Source organism: Vulpes lagopus, chromosome 12 (genome assembly GCF_018345385.1).
Source record: "Vulpes lagopus strain Blue_001 chromosome 12, ASM1834538v1, whole genome shotgun sequence".
In the NCBI taxonomy this organism is placed as follows: domain Eukaryota; kingdom Metazoa; phylum Chordata; class Mammalia; order Carnivora; family Canidae; genus Vulpes; species Vulpes lagopus.
The window spans coordinates 60,620,449-60,641,756 of record NC_054835.1 but is presented as its reverse complement, the minus strand read 5'-3'; the positions used below and the strand labels follow the sequence as shown (position 1 = coordinate 60,641,756).

Genomic DNA, 21,308 nt, shown 5'->3' with positions numbered 1-21,308 from the left:
GTCACTGATCTGTACACGGTAAATAGGTGACCCATAGAGTACGTAGGTTATATCTCAACAGAACCATTTCTAAAGGACCCCGAGAAGCTGGGCCTCTACTATCCCGATTGTATGTATATTTATATTCGTAGATAAGGATACTGAGGCACAGACAAGTCACCTTTCTACTTCTACTTGTTCAGTTTTGGTAAATTTTATTTTTCTGTAGGGACGTCTACTCTGTCTAAGCTGCCAAACTTACCTGCAAAGATGTTCCCACCGCGTCACTTCTAGTCCGCACGGTGCACACATCACTGCCCGACGACGGTCTGGTCACTGCCTCTCGTCCCCTAAGCGAGCCGGGAGGTCACCGTCTCCCGGGGCTGCCCTCTCTCTGCGTGCCCAGCAGTGCCTGGCTGGCTGCTCCCACCCCGTCCCATCTCGTCCCCTCTGCTTCAGCTGGGGCCCTTTCTGGTTTGCTGCTACAACTTTTTTTTTTTTTTTTAAGATTTTATTTATTTATTCACGAGAGACAGACAGAGAGAGAGAGAGAGAGAGAGAGAGAGGCGCAGACACAGGCAGAGGGAGAAGCAGGCTCCATGCCAGGAGCCCGACACGGGACTCGATCCCAGGACTCCGGGGTCACACCCGGGCTGAAGGCGGCACTAAGCTGCTGAGCCCCCGGGCTGCCCTGGTTACAACTTTCAAGGCAGGGTCAGCCAGAGCATGAGTGTTTGAGCTCCGCAGGCCACAGGCAGTTTTGTTTTGTTTTTAAGAATAAAAAAGGAAAAGCCACTGCTGGCTCCAAGGCCATACAAAAGCAGGCCAAGGCGGACCAGGCCCGCGGGCCACGGTTCCACAGCTCCTGCTCAAGGTTTTATGCTCCCCTTCAAACACGCAGCAGCCACATCCCTAAAGTTGTCATAGGTAATAATTTTGTTACTGGTTATTTCTATCTTTAAATTTGTGCAAAGTTACTACTGGGGGGCACCTGAGCGGCTCAGTCGGTTGGGTGTTCGACCCTTGATCTCAGGACCATGAGTTCAAGCCCCACATTGGGCTCCAGGCTGGGTGTGGAGCCAATCAAGGAAGAAAACAAAAGTTACTGGGGATTTCTTATTTGATTCATGTGTTACTTAGAAATCTGTGTTTTCAAACTAAAAATTCATGCCTTACCTTTATCTTCTGTATCTGAATTTTAATTTCACTGTTTTATGGTCAAAGAATGCAGTCTGCGCAGCAGAGTCTGAAACGTCCTGAGACGTGTCTTATGGCCCAGGAAGCGTGCGACGCGGGGGCCTCCTCAGGTCTCAGAACCACGCACCCCTGGGGCCGGCTGCAGAGCTCTGCACAAAGCCGCGAACCGATCTGTCATGTCTGTCGTCTAAACACGTGCTTCCCACCACTGTTCCCTCCCTGACCTTCGACAGGTGGGAGATGATCTGTTCATTCACCCCCGAAGTCCAGGCCTGCAGCTCACGGCCTAAAGTACCATTTACCCGTGTCAGCCAGGGCTCCCGCACGCAACACACCAACGCACCCAGGCTCAGCACTAACGCGGCCCAAGCGACCAGTGAGCGACCGCCCGTCCCCTCCGCCTCTGCTGCGGGGCCTGGTGTCAGCAAGGGAGGGGCCCCCTGAGCCCGGAGAGGCGGAGCCTGCCGGGGGGCAAGGTGCCACCAGGCAGCCGGGGTGCAGAGAGAAGGGCCGCCTCCCCAGGACCAGCATCCCGGGCACACGGGCGGCGCGTCCCTCTCGCAGACCCAGCGGGCAGGGGACTCCGGCGAGAGACCCTCGCTCAGCCAGCGCGATGCGAAGCCACAGCAGCAAGCGCGGCGTCCCGCAAGGGAAGCTCTGCACGGCTCCTGCGCTCACCTCTGAACGCCGCGGCCCGGGTGACTGAGGACTCGGAACTCCTCTAGCTGCTCGGAACACATCAGAGGCTCGGTAAGGGCTCCCGTGAACTGCCGTCGGACTGCCAGCAAGCGTGCCCTCCGGCGTGCCCGGGAACAGCACCGACCCTACTGGCAGACTCAGGACAGATACCTCGGGCCCCGAGACCCTGACAACCCCGGGGTCCCGCAGGCAGGACCCCCAGGGCTGCTGACAGGGCATTTGTTCCTTGGGGGAAGGGGGTCCTAGAAAAAGCAGGAGGCTCCCAGGACAAGACAAAGCCCCCGGGGTGGGCTGTCCACGCACACGGTCTGCGGTGGGGGGCCCGGGCCGAGGGGCGGGCCTCAGGCCCCCCGCAGGCCGCCCACCAGGGCCCTGGAGAAGCAGCGCACACGCACGCCGCGTACGCCCCACAGGGTGGGAGCAGCTCACACCCGCTGAAAACGAGCACCAAGGACTCACCCTCCATCACACCGGAGAGCCGTGAGGGAAGGGACAGTCTGCAGATGCGACAAAGGACGAGGAGCCCAGGAGCGCGAGGCCCCAGCACCTAGAGGTGTGTGGGGCAGAGACGAGCAGCAGGGACGGAAGCCGGGGAAGCCACGGGCGGTCACAGAAACCAACGTCTGGAAATACCAGAGTACGCCTGCCTGCCACGCCTGAGACCCGCCGACTTGGGACCCGGCAGAGAGCAGCGGGCGACGGGGGCCCGGGGGGCGCGGGCGCAGAGGAGGAGCCCTCACCCGCCGGCGTGGCCCACGCGGGCCCGCAGGAGAAAACACGAGAAGAGGGAACCTGTGATAGCTTCTCGCTCCTCTCCCAGATCGGCCGCCCACGGGGTCACAGCCCAGGGCAGAGGAAGGGGCCTCCCCTCTCCTGGAGAAGCGCAAGGGCCACGCGAGACACCTCCACACCCCACTGCAGGGCGGGGAGAGGGCGGAAGGGGGGGAAACTGCAGGAGTCTCCACGCCCACCGCTTGGCCAGCTCGGGCCCCAGCTCACACCCCAGAATCTCAACCCAAGACAAACAGGCCAGAGCTCGCGGTTTCGGGTTTCACTTCAGACACGAGGCTGGGGGGGGGTGGGGGCAGCATCCAAACAAAATGAACACAGAGCTTCCGCCGCAGGCTTGGGGCCACCGTACAGCCCGCTGCCACTGCCCGTGCCCCAAAAGGGAGGAGCCCGGGACCCCGAGGCCTGGGGCAGTCCCTGTCCCAGGTGGAGGGCGCTGCCCCCATCCGCGAGGCAGCCTGGCCGGAAAACGGGCCGTGTGCTCGCCTCCAAAACCAAAGTCGCCCCAGTTCCACAAAAGTCCACGCGGTGGTATTACTGGAATAAGCAGCAAATTAAAATTCGGGCAGCACCTTACACATCTCAGACTTACTCATCAAAGGAAAATGACTGTCTCACGGTAGAACTTTCCCGACGCTCCACCTGCCCCGGCCTAGCTCACAAGACGGCCAAACTAACCCGACTCTGCTGAAGTGCAACTCCCCCGGCGTTCCCGGTTCCGTCACCATGAGAAGCTGAACCCCAGCAGACCCCGCCGGGGACTCCGTGCTCCCGAGCTCAGCCTCACGGGGCCGAGCGCTCACACCGGGGCAGGAGAGGACCCCGAAGGCTGCTGCACTCCCCCGAGGCCCCCGGAGCCCACGGCCCACCTGCCTCCCAGGGGCACAGCCTGGCACCCGCGGGCCCAAGCCAGGGTGCCGGCAACTCCTTGCTGGGTTCCTGATCCCAGAAGACAGGGCCCAGGCCCAGCTGGTGGCTCCCGGGCAGGAGGGCAGGGCCCGGACTCCTATCCCAGGCTGACGGGCCGTCAAGCCCCCCAGAGAGCCTAGGAGGTCGCTGCACCTGCGGAGACACAGCCTGTCCCTGGGTCTGCAGAACGAGGGCCGCACAGACCCCGGGCCGGAGGCGGGTGCTGGCAGCAGAGCTCAGCCGCGCAGGGACAGCCCTCTCGGCACCGAGACTCTGCAGCGAGGAGCAAACGTCGGTGCCTGGCAGCAGCCCCAGGGCCAAGGCTTCAGGAACCCGAGGAGGTCACACTAGGCCCCTTGGACGGGATTCTCACTAGGGGGCTCCCGCTGGAAACTACACTCAAGAAACCCCGAGAAACGCCCACGTGCTGGCGTGGACGACACGACGCAGCCCTGCCCTGGGGAGCCGGGAGCCGGCCAGGAAGGGCCCCCGGTCTCAGCACCCGTGCCCCGCGGGCCTGAGCCCCGTCACGTCCCGCTCGGCCCTGGGGTGCAGCCGGGGCACTGAGGCTCCGCTGCTCGCGGGGCATCTGCTGCGTGGAGACCTAACGAGGGTCATCGTGGCCGCGGCCAGGGCGCCCGGAATCCCGGGGTGGGACGAGGGGTGGGACGGGGACAGGGTGACCTGGCGGCCCAGGGCGCGGAGGGCAGGCGAGCACACTCCCTGCTCGAGCAGGGACCAAGATCTGACGCCACAGGGGAACTGAGGCCCGTCAAGACCCCCCAGCAGCCGCAGCCCTGGCACTGCCCTGCCCACGCTCAGAACCCGGAGGTCCGGGGCACGCCCGCCACCCCACTGAAGTCCCGGGCCACTGGGTCCCCGAGCCGACCCTCATGCACCTCACGGGGAGGCGCCTCCTCGGCCTGCACAGCCTGCCCCTGCCCGCTCTGTCCTGCCCCGCGCCCTCCACGCCGGGCCACGTCAGCCACGCGGCTCTTCCTCTCCGCGCCGACCCTGCAAACCGGCCTCGTGGCCGCGCACAGCCGCCAGGGTGATGAACCGCACGCGCGCACGTAGGGGGCCCAGCACGAGGCCCGCACAGGTGGGGGCGGGGCGCCTGCCGGGCCAGCTGCCGGGCCCGTGCTCTTTCCCCAAGATTCAACCTTGGTCAGAAACCTAGACACGGGATTCCTGGGCAGCGGGGAGGCCGAACACGCACGCTAACGGCCGGGGGACTCCCGCCAGCGACGGCAGAGAGCGCCTTCCCTTACCAGGCGGAAACGGCAGGGTCAAGGAGGACGGGGACGGCCGGGGGAGGGGTGGGGGGGTGAACGGGACACCCAGGAGGCTGGAGGCCCCGCCTCAGCACAAGAGAGGCAACCCGGACACCCCCCCTCCCTCCCAGCCACACGCAGGGTCCCTGCGAGACTCGCGGTAATGCCGGGGGGGGGGGGGGGGGCGCCTGAAACAAGGAGCACGAGGGGGCCGCCGAAGCAGCAGATCCCTGGAGCCCCCCCCAGCAGGAGCAGTAGCTGCGTCCCGGGAGGTGCGAGACGTGAAGGAGACGCTGTGTGCGGGGGCGGAGATGCCCCACCTACCCCAACCGTTGTTAAAACCCTCAGAGAAACAAGCCACTGCGACGGTCCAAGAGTAAGACCCTCCGGAGGCAGCGCTAGAACACTTAGAAACGGAAAAGCGTGGCAGCAGGGAAGCAGCACCGACCGCCGGCCGGCAGAGAACACTCCAGAAACAGAAAAAGAGGGTCAGGAGGAGGGTCGGGAGTAACCCACCACCTGCATAAAATTCTACAAGAGGACACACTCGGCTCTGAGGAAAGAAACCCCGCCACACCAGCGGCGCTCCGGACACGGCAGCGGGCACGCCACCGACCATCTGCGTATAGTTCTTCTCCGAAAGGGAGGAACTGCACTCGGCAAAGGGGACACGCCAAGATGTGGAGCCCTGGACCAGCCACCCCGGACCGAGGCCTCCCTGGGAGGCCTCCGTGATGAAGCAGCTACAGCAACAATTCATCGCAGAATCCACGTGTCGGGGTCGCATCACTCACCTGTGCGTCTGACACCACTCGTGCCAGGGCACCCTGGTGCCTCAGCCGGCTCAACGTCTGACTCTTGGTTCCGGCTCAGGTCACGATGTCAGGGTCGTGGGATCGAGCCCCCCGCTCTCCTCCCCCCTCGCCCAACACCGCCCGCTCACGTGCACTCTCCCTCTAAAAATCATTCATATTAAAATGTTGGAGGGAAAGAATCAGACCTCAGAGTGGGGCAGGCACTCGTGAGCCGCAACACGGACAGCTACGCGCGGAGCAAAGCACCCTGAAAACTGAGGGTGAAGGCTCTGACCCAGGATTCTATACCCAGCCAGGCACAACAGAGACGCCATCACCCCCCCCCCCCCCCCCCCCGTCTCTGCAAATCCACCCCTCCTGCACGCTTTCCCAGGAGCCGACACACGGGTGTGCTCCGTGTCAACGTAAAGGGTCACTGCAAGAGGGAAGATGAGACCCATGAAGCAGGCTTTCGACACAGGACAGAGGAAAGCGACCCCAGGATGATGGGGAGGCAAGCCCGGGGAGAGAGGACACAGAGGGCACAGGAGAAGTCAGCAGGCAGCACCCAAACTGGCCGGGGGAAGTGGGTGGAGGGGACGAGGTAGCAACAGGAACGTTATTTGGAATCAAGGACGTAAACACCAAAATACTCAGCTAAGAACAACTCCCGGTGCTGCAGAGATGGGGGCAGGAGGGGGCAGTGGTCCGAGTGTCCCACGGAGACCTGGGGCCTGTGCCGTCCCCTCCAGTCTGGGCAGGTCAAGCGGGACACAAGAGGTGCCTCACCAACTGCACTGTGGGGGGCCCGGGATGCGACACCACATGGCGGAGGGCTCAGCGTCCCCTCCAGGGCACAAGGCGGATGGCGCTACGGAGGACGCTCCAGGCCAGCTCCATACCACAGGGCCCCACCGACGCAGCACGAGCCCACGGAGGCGGCCCACACTCCGGACCCACATGGAGTCCCGAGAGGAACTAAGACAGTGGTCCTTTAAGCCACCACGGTCTGGGGTGCTCGTTACCCAGCCACAGGTAAGAGGAACAGCAACGAACTAGAGTGTTTTGCGATGAGACTTAGAGAACTATTTTTTCACCCTTTAAGTTATACAAACACCTAATTTGAACAAAAGTTAACTAAAAAGTTTTTTTTAAGAATTCAATATAAAGATAAAACAAAGTAAAATCTTAAGCCTTGAATTAAAATTAAAAACCCACAGCATCTGGCCTGGCAAGCCTGACCCTGCACCACCGTGCCAGATGCGCCACGAGTGACGGGGCCGCTGGACCCAGCTCACACCGCCTCTTTCCCCTGTCCCCAAACCCACATCTCATTCCAGCCTCACTAGCAGCCACGGTTGAACAGCAAGCAGTTTAAGCGGGGAGGGAGGTCAACCCGCTCAAAAATTCAGCCTCTCGGTTATTCGGAAGAACAGGGCAGGGAGAGGCACACGGCCGCCTCCCGGCAGCAGCGCAGCCGCCCTGCGGCGAGCTGGGTGCTCCGTGCCGGCCCCGACGTGCGCCGGCAGGCCCCTGCAGCCGGGTGGCTGAGGTCCCCCAACCCCCCACCCCGCCCCCCCGCAAGGGGGACGCAGGCAGATTCCCAGGCACAGGGCGACGAGGGAAAGGCAACAAGATAAAAGGCTGCCGCAGACCCTCCGGGGCGAGGCCACCGTGGAGCGTGGCCTCCGAGGAGCCACTCTCGGGTGTGCCTGCCGCCACACACACTGGAGCTTCTGAAGATCTCACGCGCGGTGTCTGTGTGACAACAGCCAGCACTGTGGCATCCCGCCCACGCCCGTCCCTCTCTCCCCTACCCGCAGGACGGCCGGGGCAGCCCCCGCAGTCACTCGCAGACCCGGGCAGCGCGTCCCCGTGAGGCACACAAGCGGTGCCTGGGGGCGCCTGGCTCACGGCCCGCGGGTGGCTGGCGACGCTGCTGCTAAGCAGCTCGGTGGGTGCAAACACATGAATCGTAGCTGCGGGCGGGAGGAATATCAGGTGCATCTCTACGCCCCGAGGGCTCAACTCCTACACTTAAACCCCTCCCACTGGAACAGCCGGCTCCAGTTTCAGCCGGCGAGCGAGCGTGAGAACAGGTCCTGCTCTCGGGCACCGCCAGCCCCGGCTCCCGACCAGCCGCTCCCAGCACTGCCCGGCACTGCCCGTCTCCGGTGAGTACTCCTTCTCGGATTCAAGTTTTCTTTCAAAACTGCTCTCAGATGTATCTCGAATTAACTATGTGGCTCAGGGAACCACCTGCCCGGGATCTGCTCTGCCTCACTCTGTCCTCTGAAGATTACTCGGGACCCAGCAGGTGCACTGCTGGAAAGGGAAACCATTAGCGCAGAACTTGAATAAGGCTGACGCTTTATTCTAAGAGTACGAGCAAGTTTATTCGGAAATTAAGTCCTCATTTCTACAGAAAATCTAAACTAAAACTCAAATGTATCTAAGTGCTTCTCTGCTCCTTAAAGCTCTAGAAAATTTCAACCTAAAGTCACGTATATGTACAGACACATGTAAACACCTACATGGGTGTGTTTAGACAATTGCTGAATTTACGGTTAAACTTCTTGGAGTTTAAAATAAGTACTGTCTTGACACGTGCTTACAAAACAAAAAGAACAAAACCAAAGAGGACTCTGAAATATACAAAAAGGGTTTTTTTCCCTTACAAAAGTCTTTGTAAATCTGTTATGACAACTATTGGCCAACCAGCCAAGTCTGACCAAAGTCAGACTTCATTTAAGCAAACTCTGTCTACATTTATTATCTTTATTTTGCATTAACTGAGTCCTCCCAAAGCCTCAAACTGGTATTATTCGGGTGAAGGAGGCAGGCAGGGCGCCGCGGGGCACTGGCCCTGCCGGGTGACAGGCTGTGTACACTTACTAGGAAGAGCGTGTGTCTGTGACTTGGGATCTCCGGCTGAAACTAGAAAGAGCCCTGGTTTTATTCCCACATCCATTCTTCCAAACTACATTCTAGAAAACTGTCTTTCTCCCGAGGTCATGGTTGTCCTGAAGTTTATCCTTCGCTATGAAGAACCAAGAGTCAGGGAGGGAGTGGCGGTTAATCACTGGAAAAGCTCAATTGGAGTAAAACTCACAAATCTCGTTCTTGCGACACCCCAGTGGGTAGGCGACAATGGCGTGTCCTTGGGTTATGCAATAACGCCACATCACAATATTGTAATTATAGCATGCCCTTCAGAACGCTCTACCTGACGAGGCTCCCTGCCAGACAGCCGGACAGCACCGAAGGGACCATTACGGCATTAGTTCAGTTCACAGGGCAACACGCATGACAAGCGTACTCAGCCAGCCCGTCACAGCAGTGTCCTATAAACCTAAGCTGTAATTACCTCTATTGTGTCCTATCAAAGTCTAAAAAAAAAAAAATCTTTTTCTCTTGGCTGTTTTTTGGATTTCAAACTCCTTAGAAACTTTTTAAACATGCCAGCCACTCGCTTTATCCTAACAACTGGCAAGTGCATTAACTGTCCACACTTAGGAACCTATCGAAAGCGCATTGGCAATTTAGAACTTCAAAAACAAGCAAACAAAACCCTGTGGCCAACCGAAACCACAGGCTGCTCAAAGTGCTGTGTGGGCAGTTATGCCCAGACGCCGCAGGCCTATGAGCAGGAGCCCCGCAGCAGAGATGCGGCGGCCGCAGCTGGCTCACGGCGCTTTCCAAGGCAAAAAAGCACATCAGCTCAACCCCAGCAGATGTTTAAAATGCCTGATGTCACAAACGGCCATCTTTGGGTAAAACAGGACAACTTCTGGAAGCTCGCACAGGCCCCGTGTGTGTGGCCTTAGGTCACCACCCCCGCGGTCTCTCCCCCTCAGACGGCCACTCAGTCTGACAAGACTCCACGAGGGAGGCCACAGAGGCAGGCAGAGCGCAGAGCTGACCCCGCATTTCAGTGACAGCCACCCTGACCCCACCCTGAGGGAGGGAGGGAAGGTGCCTGAAGGGCAGCTCCCAGCACGTCCCGCAGATCAAGAGTAAACACACGGCCCTCCGTTTAGGGCCACACTAACACCTGGACTTTAAGACGTGCTAACCCGGCAGTTCTCTAACAGAAGCCAAATTAAAGGGGTCCTGCGTCATGAGCAGCTCTCCAGATGCAGATCAACGAGAAAGACCCGCACCCCCAGGAACAGGCCATGTGAACCCCCTCCGGCCACCCTTAGAAAAGCCTCACCTCCCAATGCAAATCCAAACTTACTACCATTAGTTCTCCACTGTGTTGTTTTGGCAACAATACCCTTTTTTCAGAATATTTAACACCCGCAGCTGCCAGCGAGCATCAAGTCCAGCAGATACAAGCTGGCCTGGCAGAGACGGTCGCACACCGCGTCCCTGCAGAGGGCGAGCCTGACGAGGTCCTGGGCAGTCAGGCTGAGTTCCCTCATCCTCGTAAACGTCCCTGGGGCAGGAGAACTCACTGACATCACGCTATGGGCTGTCCCCTTCGAGCGCTTACAATAGCCTCAGTTTTGTCCCACCTATTTCTCTGATATTATTGCATTTTTACGACCAAGTGAATACGCCCGTCTCCATCGGCATCTGAAGCAGCTGTGCTCCCTTGTTTTAATTAGTGAATTGTGCAACCTGAGAGGTCAGTTTACCCAAAGTTACTAACACTACTGCACCTGTGAGTCCATCGCAGGCTTCCCTTCCCACAGGTCAGCACCCTGGATGCTCTCACCCCCTAGGGCGCTGGCATGATCCCCAGAGAAGCGATTTACTGTCCTGTATGCTAACCGAACAAAGAACAAAAATTCAGACAAGAACTTTACACATGACATCATTAGACTGAAAAAAGCGTATATTAACATAAAACCAATTAGCGCCCCAGCTTTTCGTCCAGGTAACGCTAAGGTAACTTAAGCATATAAACTACCTCCTACAGATGTTCGATCAATAGGCTATAGGTTTTTCTCCACGTTTGCCTAAAAGCATCAGCGGTACTAAGTGATACTGCTCCTGAAACTAACGCACCGTCGTAGAACGCATCTGAATCATTCTCCTAAATCCTGAGGGAACTTTTCATTCATCCACCGCCTGGGGTTTGGGATGCTGGCGGCGCCGCATCTGTGTCCACTCTCGGTGCTATACTCTGGGCTCACACTTGATAAAGTTTTGCAACTGTCATCATTTTGATCATGATGCTTCTAGCTAGTGATGAAATCACTTTTCGGATCTTTGCCATAACATATCCTATACAATCATGGGAACCTGACTTGCAGAGGTTCTCACGCCTTCAGAACCAGGGAGCATGGTGAGACGTGCCGGTACACGCCCGCTGACTTATCTAGCTGGCCCAGGTTGGCTGGAATCGCTTCCTGACGGGCGGCAAGGAAATTGTGCTTTTATAGCCCAGAGCATACCTACCCCCCCGAGGTATGGGCTGAACTCATAAAGAGTTATTTCACGTTTTTCCCTCTAATAAGAGGGGAAGTTTAGAAAGACGCAGAGCTCTGCTTACCGGTGTAACAAGCCGGGCTCTGACACTGCCTTGCAGCTCCTGCAGCTGTGTAGCGGGAGGGCAGGAACAGGCAAGGTGAGTCAATGTGCACCCCCTGCCCCAGGCTCTGGGGACAACTCCCCCACCCCCTGCCGGTCACAGGGCAGCCAAAAGTCTCGTCTCTCACCCAAAATACATGCCTCACCACTACTGCTCTGCAGAAACTCCTCAACAGAAGGGCCACAGACATGGGCAGAAAGTACTTCCCAGCACTTCTCAATAAGCAGGCACCTCTAGAAGCAAGGGACGATGATGAAGCCGGTTAACAGAGGCAGTCCATCTGGGGGTGCGGGGAGCGCTTCTTTATGTTTTTAAGGAATATGAATAAATGAGTAGAGAAACCAGTTTGCTAAGAATAAAATCAGAAAGCTCTCTCAGAAATCTAAGGCATCCCAGTGAACACCCACACCCCACCTGCTCCCCCCCCCACACCACCGATGACCTCATCGCAGTGTGTGGGATCGCAAGGAAGGCATTTCAGAGAAACGTTTTATTTTGTAAAAACAAGTCTCTTCAATTTCCCATACGTTTTTCACCATTTTTAAAAGGCTGCTTTCCAGCTGAGAGTTTTAGCACCCCGATGTCTAGAAGGTGACGCTTTATCCACGAAGGCTCAGGAGACACAGGACTGACCTCATTTGCCTATTCCTTAAAGCAAAACTACAACTGAAAACAGTCTTGTTAAATCGTTTCCTCTTAACTTTATTCTTAAGCTGTCTGAAAGCCGCCGCCGCCGCAGCTCTGAGTGAAGGAGCGGGCGACTCCGCCCGCTGCCCTCCAGCCTCCCCACCCACACGCTTGCTCCTCGACACAGTCACTCCATGGGCTGGTCCGGGGCACCCAGCCGCGCCGCCAGGGCCTTGGGAGATCCTCCCAGACCTCACGTCTTTGTTCTCGGTTTCGGGTTATGAGGCAGAGAGAGTGCCCCAGGGGTGTGCGGAGCAGCCTTGAAGGAAACCAGGCTGAGATCTCCGGTTAAGCCTGGGAGGGGGCAGGGATCCGGGACAGGAGGGCCCTGCGGGAAGGGATCGAAGGCCAGAGACACCTGCAGCCTCTGCGGGGTCCCAGGGCCCTGGGGGAGGTGACGGGCCCCACAGGCCCCCACATCCCTGCCCGCCACTTGGCCAAGGACGACCCAGGGCCCACTTCCTAAGGGGTAAAGGCCGGGATGGTGGCCTAGCACGGTCCAACCATCCGTCCAACAGGCACCACCATTTGGAGGGGAGGCCAGGAAGGGCAGGCAGGGGCCCTGGGCTGGACTAGCTCTCAGCTGTCCACACCCACCTGTGTGTGCCGGCCGGGCGGGCACGGGCTGAGCGCGAGAACCACGAGGTGGGCGGCGGAAACACGGCCGTGAAGGAGAAGGTTCGGTCCCTCACAGGGCTAAGAAACTCACCTTGATAGCATCTCAAAACCACCTGAGTCAACATAAACACGGCACTTAGGTTTGTATCTGAGACAGCATAAATGCTACTCACCGATAAAGCTGACTTTTTCTTTGGACTCTGGAAGCGGTAGGGTGGGACTGCGTATTTAAATGTTCTCTTCTAAGCGCCCACGCGTAGAACACAGCATGACTAAATAGGGACAGGATGGTCAAGGAGCCCTGGCGACGTGTCACACGCAGCCCTTCCCGGCTCTAAGGGAGCCATGTGAGCGTCCCACACAGGCCAGGCCCCGGTAGTCACAGTCAGCGCAGTCAGGTCGGCACCACAGACTCCAGGGGGACGAGCCGGGGACGGGGCGTCTCAACAGTCACCTGGCCTCAGGCCACAACCTCCTGGCACCCAAGGCCTCAGGTCACAGGATAAAGGTTCCCCAAACTCAAAGGACTACAGGTGTCCTCAGAGCGGACACTGACACACCACACGCTTCTTGGCCCCAAGGCGACTCTTCCAGGTCAGACTTGAGAAAACAGGAACGTTGTGGGGGCTGGCGGCCAGGTAGTAAGTCGGGGGCAGTCGGCGCTCACCACCTCCGGGCAGCGACGAGGGCGGTGACCCCTGTACCCCAGGTGACCTGTTGTGCAGCCGGGCTAGTTCCTCCTTGACCCGTTAAGCTAGTGTCCCGACCCTAAGGCTCTGCTCCTCTGTTGCAGCACCCGGCCCCAATGAGCAGGACGCCCCCCATCAGACCCACGGCACGTGGAGCTGGCGGCAAATAGAAGCTCTTGGAAAGCAAACAAAGGAGAAGCCGCGAAACCGCGAGACCTTCATTCGCCAGAAGCCGGCAGTGCTCGGACCAGGGGGACACCAGCGCCTACAGCACAGGAGAGAACATGAGTCTCCTCAAAGAGCGAAAACCAAAAAAGCCGCATTACATCCCAAGGCCTCCAGGAAAGCCCTTCAAGTATAAGTGTTTCCAGTGTCCCTTCACTTGCAATGAAAAGTCGCACCTGTTCAACCACATGAAGTACGGTCTCTGCAAAAACTCCATCACCTTAGTGTCAGAGCAGGACCGAGTGCCGAAGTGCCCCAAATCCAACTCTCTGGACCCCAAGCAGACCAATCAGGCAGACTCGGCAGCAAAGCCCACCTCCGCCAAACCCGTCGCCAACGGGCTCCCACACTTTGATGCCAAGCTCCAGCAAAGCCTCACCAAGGATGACGTGAAGGAAAACCTAGAACTGCACGCACGTGGGCCCCACAGGGGCCCAGGACAGAAGCCCACCCTCCACGAGGAAGCTGCACCCCCGAGTCCAGCTCCAGAAGCCCCGCGGGGCACCCAGCCTGTCCTGGAAGGCATCGTGCGGCCCTCGGCATTCGTCCCAGTGGGGGAGCACAGGCTGAAGGGGCCAGAACACGCTGAGGCCCCCGAACTGCTGGCACTGCCCAACCCCACGGCCAAAGCCACCGCCTTCCACACCAAGTCTGCATTCCACACTCCCGGCTACCCATGGAAGGCTGGCTCGCCTTTCCTCCCGCCCGAGTTCCCACACAAAATCCCTTCTACAAAGGGGTTTAGTGCCATTTCCCCTTACGTGCACCCCGCGATCCCAGAGTACCCGCCGCACTTCTACACTGAGCACGGACTGGCCACCATCTACTCGCCCTACCTACTCGCCGGGAACTCACCCGAGTGCGATGCCCCCCTGCTGCCTGTCTACGGGGCCCAAGACCAGAGGCACCTGCTGCCTCCGCCGGGGCCGGTCCCGAAGCACCTGAACCCCCCCTCGGCCTACGACCATTACAGGTTCTTCCAGCAGTACCACCCCAACCTGCCCATTCCGTACGGGTTTTACAGACCAGAGGCTGCGTTCTCCTCCTACGGTCTCAGACTCCCGGCCGTCGCAGGTGTTTCCAGGGATCAAAGCTCCCACCTCCTGGAAGAAGCTGCCCTGCTCTACCCAGCCCTGAGTCCATCCAAGTCAAGTCCTTCCAGCACCCACAAAAAGCACACCGAGTGTGAGAAGGGGAGCCCAAGTCCCGAGGCTGAAGATCGCCCCAAAGATGAGCAGAGGGACGCAGAGGGGACCAAAATGAGCCCTCGAGCCGGCAGCGCGGCCACGGGCTCCCCGGGAAGGCCGAGTCCCACCAACTTCACGCAGACAAGTCAGCCGTGCGCCGGGCCGTGCGGCCTCTCGGACAAGCCAGGCCCCGGCGTCCCGGGACGGCTCCACCCGCCCGAACACGGCCTCACAGCCTTCAGGCCTGTCAAGAAGAGCGCAGAGCGCCCACAATCGCAGGTTCTGGAGAACAAAGACGAGTCTCCAAAGAGGTAAGAAAACTTTCATTTTCAAAATCTCCGGAGCGTGGCCCGGGTCGTGCTCCAGCAGCCAAGCGCGTGCAGGCTCGCGGCGCCTCAGAGCGGCGCTTTCCCGGGCAAGGTTCCCATTAAGCCTCTCTCTGCCTCTCTCCTCCAGCCTGGACGCCACGAGCGGAGACGCTGCGGGTGCGGGTGCGACAGGAAGTGCCTCCCCCGGCCCGGAGGCCACCCCGTCCGGCCCGGAGGACAGCTCCCGGACAGCCCCGCTGAACCTCTCCAGGAAACCAGAGGCTCCGCCAGCCACGCACGGCCCCGCGTACAAGGACTTCGCGGAGCTGCAGGACGTGCCTCTGAACCTGTCGGTGAAGGACCCCTGCAACGCCCTGCCCCCGAGGCCCCCGTTCCACCGCCCGCCGCGAGGCGCAGACCCGGCCGCCGCGGCCGCCCCGAGCCCCGACGCGCCCAGAGCCGAGGATGGGCCCGAGCAGGCGCAGACAGACCCCAGCAGCCCCGACGCCGCCGCCGCGCAGCCCCCAACGGCGCCCCCCGCGAGGGCCCAGGAGCCGGCAGCGGTGGACAGCAGCGACGAGCAGAAGCAGACGGCGGCCGTGGCCCTCTGCCAGCTGGCAGCCTACAGCCCGGGGACCGTCCGGGTGGGCGACGGGGAGCCCACGGCCCCAGAGTCCACCTGCCAGCAGGATGCACCCACGGTCCGCGCCACGGAGAACCAGGAGGCTCAGTGTGACCCCAGACCCAGAGCGCAAAAGAGGACAAGTCCGAGGGATGCAGGGAAGTCCCAGCAAGGGACCAAGAAGACGAAGCCGAGCGACACAGCCAGAGTGTTCACTCTCCGGAAAAGAACACGGGTGTCCTAGTGCCCGGGCCCCGTGGGATGCAGACACGCCTCCCAAGCAGGTGGCAAGAGCAGCAAATCTCCACTGGCGCCTTCACTGTATCTGGTCAATTTTTTATGATGCAATTTCTTTTTTCTTCTCAAAAAACACACAAAAAAACCCAAAAAAATAAAAAACGAACAAAAGAAAGAAAAAACTGCAACTTCAGTTTCTGTAAATATTAAGCATGAATATTCAAAGGTGCTTCTACTTTTTGGTTGTAAAAATATTTAAATGACTCATACACTTAAGACTGATGAGTTAAACTGCCTTTCATTTTTGTAAAATGTCACATGGAATACACAGACTAAAAGACAGCTTTTAGGTGTACACCATCTTATAGGAAAGCTTTAAAAATACTTTTCTTATAAATATCTTAGTACTAAAACAAACTGCTTTAACTGTTTTGCTAACAATTCTGCTGCATGTTTTCAAGTAAGTAACAGTTACTGGGGGAAAAAAATGCCAGGAGAAAACATTCCCAGTCCTGTCATTAAAGTGCCCGAGGTAAAAACTACGTGATTTGTTACGAGGACACACGAACATCAAGAGGCTATTTATACACATAATTTATTTCCACCAGGGAAAAACGTATCGCGGGAGTGGCTATACGTTCCTACTTCTTCATGATGCTACAGTGAATTTCCCGACTCATTCTGCCTCGTTTTCCACTTTCTAAAATGATGTATATATTGCCAATTTTCCAATAAACTCATAGGTGACTTTAAGAGCACATGAACTCTGTGTGATGTTTTAGTCTGGCACAACAAACTCGGTGAGGGAAGGAACAAGCTGAGGCAACAAACTGAGAAAAAGAGCCCCTGCCCCTGCGTGTGTGCATGTGTGCGTGTGTGTGCGTGTGCGCGTGTGGGCACGCGTGCATGTGTGGTGCCACAAACAGGAGGCACCAAGTCCGGCCCTGCACACCTGCCCGGGGCTCCCCAGGCCTCAGGTCCTACAACTGCCACCTGAGAAAAGGCCGTCCGCACCGGCACGCCCCACCCCACGGGCCCTCGGGAGACCCCTTCCTCCCACTTTTCAGGAGGGCCCCTGCCTTCTGACGCACCAGCTGGGCTATGCACCAAGGGCCACGGCGCACAGCAGTGGGTGCCGAGGTGTGCCTTCAGACAACCACATGTGGTTAACCCAAAACGCAGTTAACCACACGAACGTGAGGGGCACGTGCATTCCTTCACTATGACGCCAGGGCTCTCTCGTTCTTATACCTAAATGCTCTGACAAAGAACAAAAGTAGGATAACCCTGCTTTCCAGCCAATCAACACCCTGCAGGAAGCAACACCATACATCAGGGGCTGTTTTCCAGGCTCAGGACCCAAAGCCTGGCACCCAGAGACAAGCCCTCCCCTCTGGCTTTACGCACAAGAACACAAACCTTCCGTGTCAAGGGCCCAAAGATTCGGAGACCACGATGTTTTAAAGTTCACCCAAAGTGTAAGGCATCATCCGAAGTGATAAAAAGAGGAAGCAGGACCGTTAACGACCATGCAGCCCCCTGCCACAGCGCATCGGAGGAGATGCACGCCTCGGAGCTCTCGGGAGGCAGAGGCCGCCACCAGCTGCGGATTCTCGCTGTGGAGCATGTGTGCCTGCAGCAGGACGACAGACCCCTCTCATGCAATTCCCCCAGAGGTCACACGTCACAGCCACGTAAACCCCAGCAGGCCCTTCAGATCTGTCTTGAAAGCACAACGGAGGGCACCTAGGTGGCTCGGTTGGTCAGTGTCAGACTCTTGATTTTGGCTCAGGTCACGATCTCCAGGTAGTAAGACTGACTGAGCCCCGTGTTGGGCTCCACGTTCAGTGGGTAGTCCGCTTGAGATTCTCTGTCCCCCTCTGCCCCCCTCCCCCCACACTCTCTCTCTCCCTGTCTCTCTCACTAAATAATAATGATTTCAAAGCACAGTGCACTCCTAGATCTCTGTAACAAAAAGTCTTGCTGCTTTTTTAACTATACTACCTTTCTGTATTTGCTTGTGACCCAACTCGAGAGTTCTAAGTTTTTAACCTTTACATGTAAAAAATAATAAACCCTCAAAGTTAAATGCAGAATGATTTCCCTACGACCCTGCAATTCCACTCCTAGGTACACACCCCGAAGAAGTAAAAACAAGGACTCAAACAGGTATGTGCACACCAAAGTTCACAGTAACATTATTCACAAGAGTCACAAGATGAAAGCAACACAAGCGGATCGATGAACAGATAAAACGGGATATCCACTGGGCAGACCACTCAACCGTCCAGAGGAACGACGTTCTGACAAACGCTACAGCAGGAATTAACCTTGAAGACCTCCTGCTTGGGGAATTAAGCCCGACACAAATGGACAAACCTTGTACAACTCTACCTGTGGGAGCACCTGAGCGGGCAAATTCATAGAGGCAGGCAGAGGGGTGGCTACCAGGAGCCGCAGGGGAAGGGAGAGGGGAGCTTATGAGGACGGTTTCTGTTCAGGATGATGAAAAGTTTTCAGAAATGGTGATAATGGTTGTACAAACTGTAAATGTGGCTGATACCACCGAATCGTACACGTAAAAATAGCAAGGCAAATGTTTCTATTATGTATTTTTTTTAATACACCCAAAACCTTGAATCATGTACCTTAAATACGTAAACTGTCCAGCAGGTGAACTGTCTCTCAATACAGCTAACAGGGACCTTGAATGCGTACTGAAGAGGGAAACAAAATGCTGACAAGAGGGATCCCTGGGTGGCGCAGCAGTTTGGCACCTGCCTTTGGCCCAGGGCACGATCCTGGAGACCCGGGATCAAATCCCACATCGGGCTCCCGGTGCATGGAGCCTGCTTCTCCCTCTGCCTGTGTCTCTGCCTCTTTCTCTCTCTCTGTGTGTGTGACTATCATAAATAAATAAAAAAAATTAAAAAAAAAAAGTTCAAAATGCTGACAAGAACCCTTCTGAAGAGGCTTCCCAGCAGCCCGTGGCAATCTGCCCCACCACCAGCTCAACCTTCGCCACGATGCCACACTCCGTGGGGAAAGAGGGCATGGGGGGTGTGAAATAAAGCACACACACGTTCATCAAGGAGAAAAGCACTTTAATTCAGAAGGGCCGAACGACTACTTCACATATTAAGTCAAAGAGGTCTCATTATGGTATTCACGTCTTTCTAGGTTTTTTTTTTTAAGTTTTTGTTTATTTTTAAGCAATCTCTACACCCTGTGAGGCTCGAACTCTGAGATCAAGAGTCACGTGGCTCTTCCAACTGGGCCAGCCGGGTGCCCCTGATTCACTTTCCTAACAGACGGGAATGTCCAACAGTAGAAAATACCCAAAGGTTAAAAACCGGAGAGGCACATGGTCCTCAGAACAGGAAGGTGCCAGGACTGTGAGGAGCACTGGAGAGTGTAACCCCTCTCAGGCCCGGCTGCTCCCTTGGGAACTGATGTACACAGGCCTGTGGGGAGCGACGAGGTCAGGAGAGGTCCGTGTTCTGCAACCACAGAGCTGCGGTCACAGCCGGGCCCCACCTCCCAAAGCAGGCTGACTCCAGGCTCCGTGGCACCTGGGCCAAGGAAACAGTATGGCAGTGCCACCAACACGGCCCCTTCCGGGGACACAGGACTGCCTCCGTGGCAGACTTTGGCTTGCGGACGCCAGCCCCACCCCCACCCCACCCTACTGGGGCCAGACAGTGGCACTGCTAGCCTTCCAGTCTTCTCTCACAGGCACTTCTCTAATAAAATCTCTGCACATCTAATCCCGTCTCAGCATCTGTCTCTGCTCAGGGGACCCAGACTAATGCCAGAACGCTAGTCAAATGCTAGTTTTGGATGATGTCACAGAATATGGCAAAGGAGGGAACTCCACAAATCTGTCCCTCCACCACAACGACCATTAAACCAGCAAAAACAGACTCAACTTGTTCAGAACTCTGAAATCTCATCAAAAACTTACAGCAACCGGGAGAGTGCTGAGTGAAGAAAAAAAAACTACAAAATTTCAGCACTTAAGGAAATCTCTGTTAGGTCACTCACTGGCAGTCTACCAACATAATGGAACGGAGACTTCAGTGACCAGACACAACAAGGAATACAGTCGTTACAAACAGAAAAGTCACTAAATGGACAATGATCACCTTCAACAAGCAACAAGAGCAAACCCCTGGGAACAGGGAAAACCTGATTTCCACAGTTACCACACTATAGTATTCAAAATGTCCAGTTTTGGGGCATCTCGGTGGCTCAGTGGTTGAGCATCTGCTCTTGGCTCAAGTCATGATCCCAGGATCCTGGGATCAAGTCCTGCATCAGGCTCCCCACAAAGAGCCTGCTTCTCCCTCTGCCTATGTATCTGCTTCTCTCTGTCTCTCATGAATAAATATAATCTTAAAAAATAAAAAAAGAAGAGAAATTGTCCCAGAGGAAACCCAGACATTGTACTAAAATGAGACAAAGACTTTAAATCAATTTTCAGATAGGCTCAAAGAGCTAAGGGATACCAAGAGAACAATGTCCAAACAAACACAGAATGTAAATAAAAAGACAGAACACATAGAAAGAGACCATATAGAAATTCTGAAACTGAAAAACACAGTAAGAGACCTGAAAACTTCAGGTGAGCTGTACAATGGCAGATCTGAGCAAGCAGAAGAAAGAATCAGTGAACCTGAAGAGAGCGTAACCGGTGTTACCCAGTCTGAGGAGCAAGAAAAGAAGAAGAAAAAGGAACAAATGTTAGCCTGTGTCAGCTTCGGAGCCTGTGCCAAGACAACAATCACTGTTCCCAAGGCCTGATGCAATCCTTCCCGGGCCGGAGACGGCACAGCTCCCTGCGACCCCGCCAGGCACAGCAAGGGCCTGGCAGGAGGATTCAGCACACATGGAAGACGCCACCGGGCCGCAGGCAGCCAGCCAATCAAGCGAAGACACACATTTTATCTTCTAGATTTTAGCCAACAGCTTGACACTTGTCATTCATGACACCAACGCCCACGTTCTCTCACTCCAGCAGCTAGATCCGGTGGGCACTGCAACATCGTAAGATACGATGGGCACATGCACACCAGCCAGTCTCAGGCATGGAAAGCAGAGGCAAGGCTCTATGTCCTTCAGTTAAACAGGAGTCAGAACCACCCACTTAGGGATTTCACCTTGTCTGTCACACACTCACACAGAAGACTGGTCTTAAATCAAAATGCAGGACTTTGGTACAAATGACACCAACCAGAAAGTGAAAAAACCACCATGGAATGGGGAAAAAAACTCCAGATCCTATATCTAGTGAAAGACTTACCAGAATACATGAAAAACTCACAGCAACAACAAAAAGACAGCCTTATTTACCTTTTTTTAAAGATGTTTTTATTTTTATTTATTTGTTTATGAGAGGAGACAGAGGCAGAAACATAGGCAGAGGGAGAAGCAGGCTCCCCACAAGGAGCTCGATGCGAGACTCAATTCTGGACCCCAGGATCACTCTCTGAGCTGAAGGCAGACGCTAGACAGTTGAGCCACCCAGGCATCCCGACAGCCCCGTTTTTTAA

General features: G+C 56.6%; 2 protein-coding genes across 2 annotated transcripts in view; one reads left to right on the top strand and one right to left on the bottom strand.

Annotated features, from left to right (window-relative positions):
- Positions 1–21,308, bottom strand: part of TBCD (tubulin folding cofactor D) — a 138,819-nt gene that overhangs the window by 79,102 nt on the left and 38,409 nt on the right. The gene's annotated exons all lie outside the window — the stretch shown is intronic.
- On the top strand, positions 6,195–16,516 carry ZNF750 (zinc finger protein 750). Its single transcript, XM_041725699.1, has 3 exons — positions 6,195–7,815; positions 13,282–14,900; positions 15,046–16,516. The coding sequence occupies exons 2-3, from the start codon at positions 13,462–13,464 to the stop codon at positions 15,761–15,763; spliced, it is 2,157 nt and encodes a 718-aa protein (XP_041581633.1). The 5' UTR covers positions 6,195–7,815; positions 13,282–13,461; the 3' UTR covers positions 15,764–16,516.

Coding starts and splice junctions, on each gene's coding strand:
- ZNF750 (XM_041725699.1), top strand. CDS start 13,462: ATGAGTCTCCTCAAAGAGCGAAAACCAAAAAAGCCGCATTACATCCCA. Junction 14,901..15,045: donor AAAGACGAGTCTCCAAAGAG/GTAAGAAAACTT, acceptor TCTCTCCTCCAG/CCTGGACGCCACGAGCGGAG.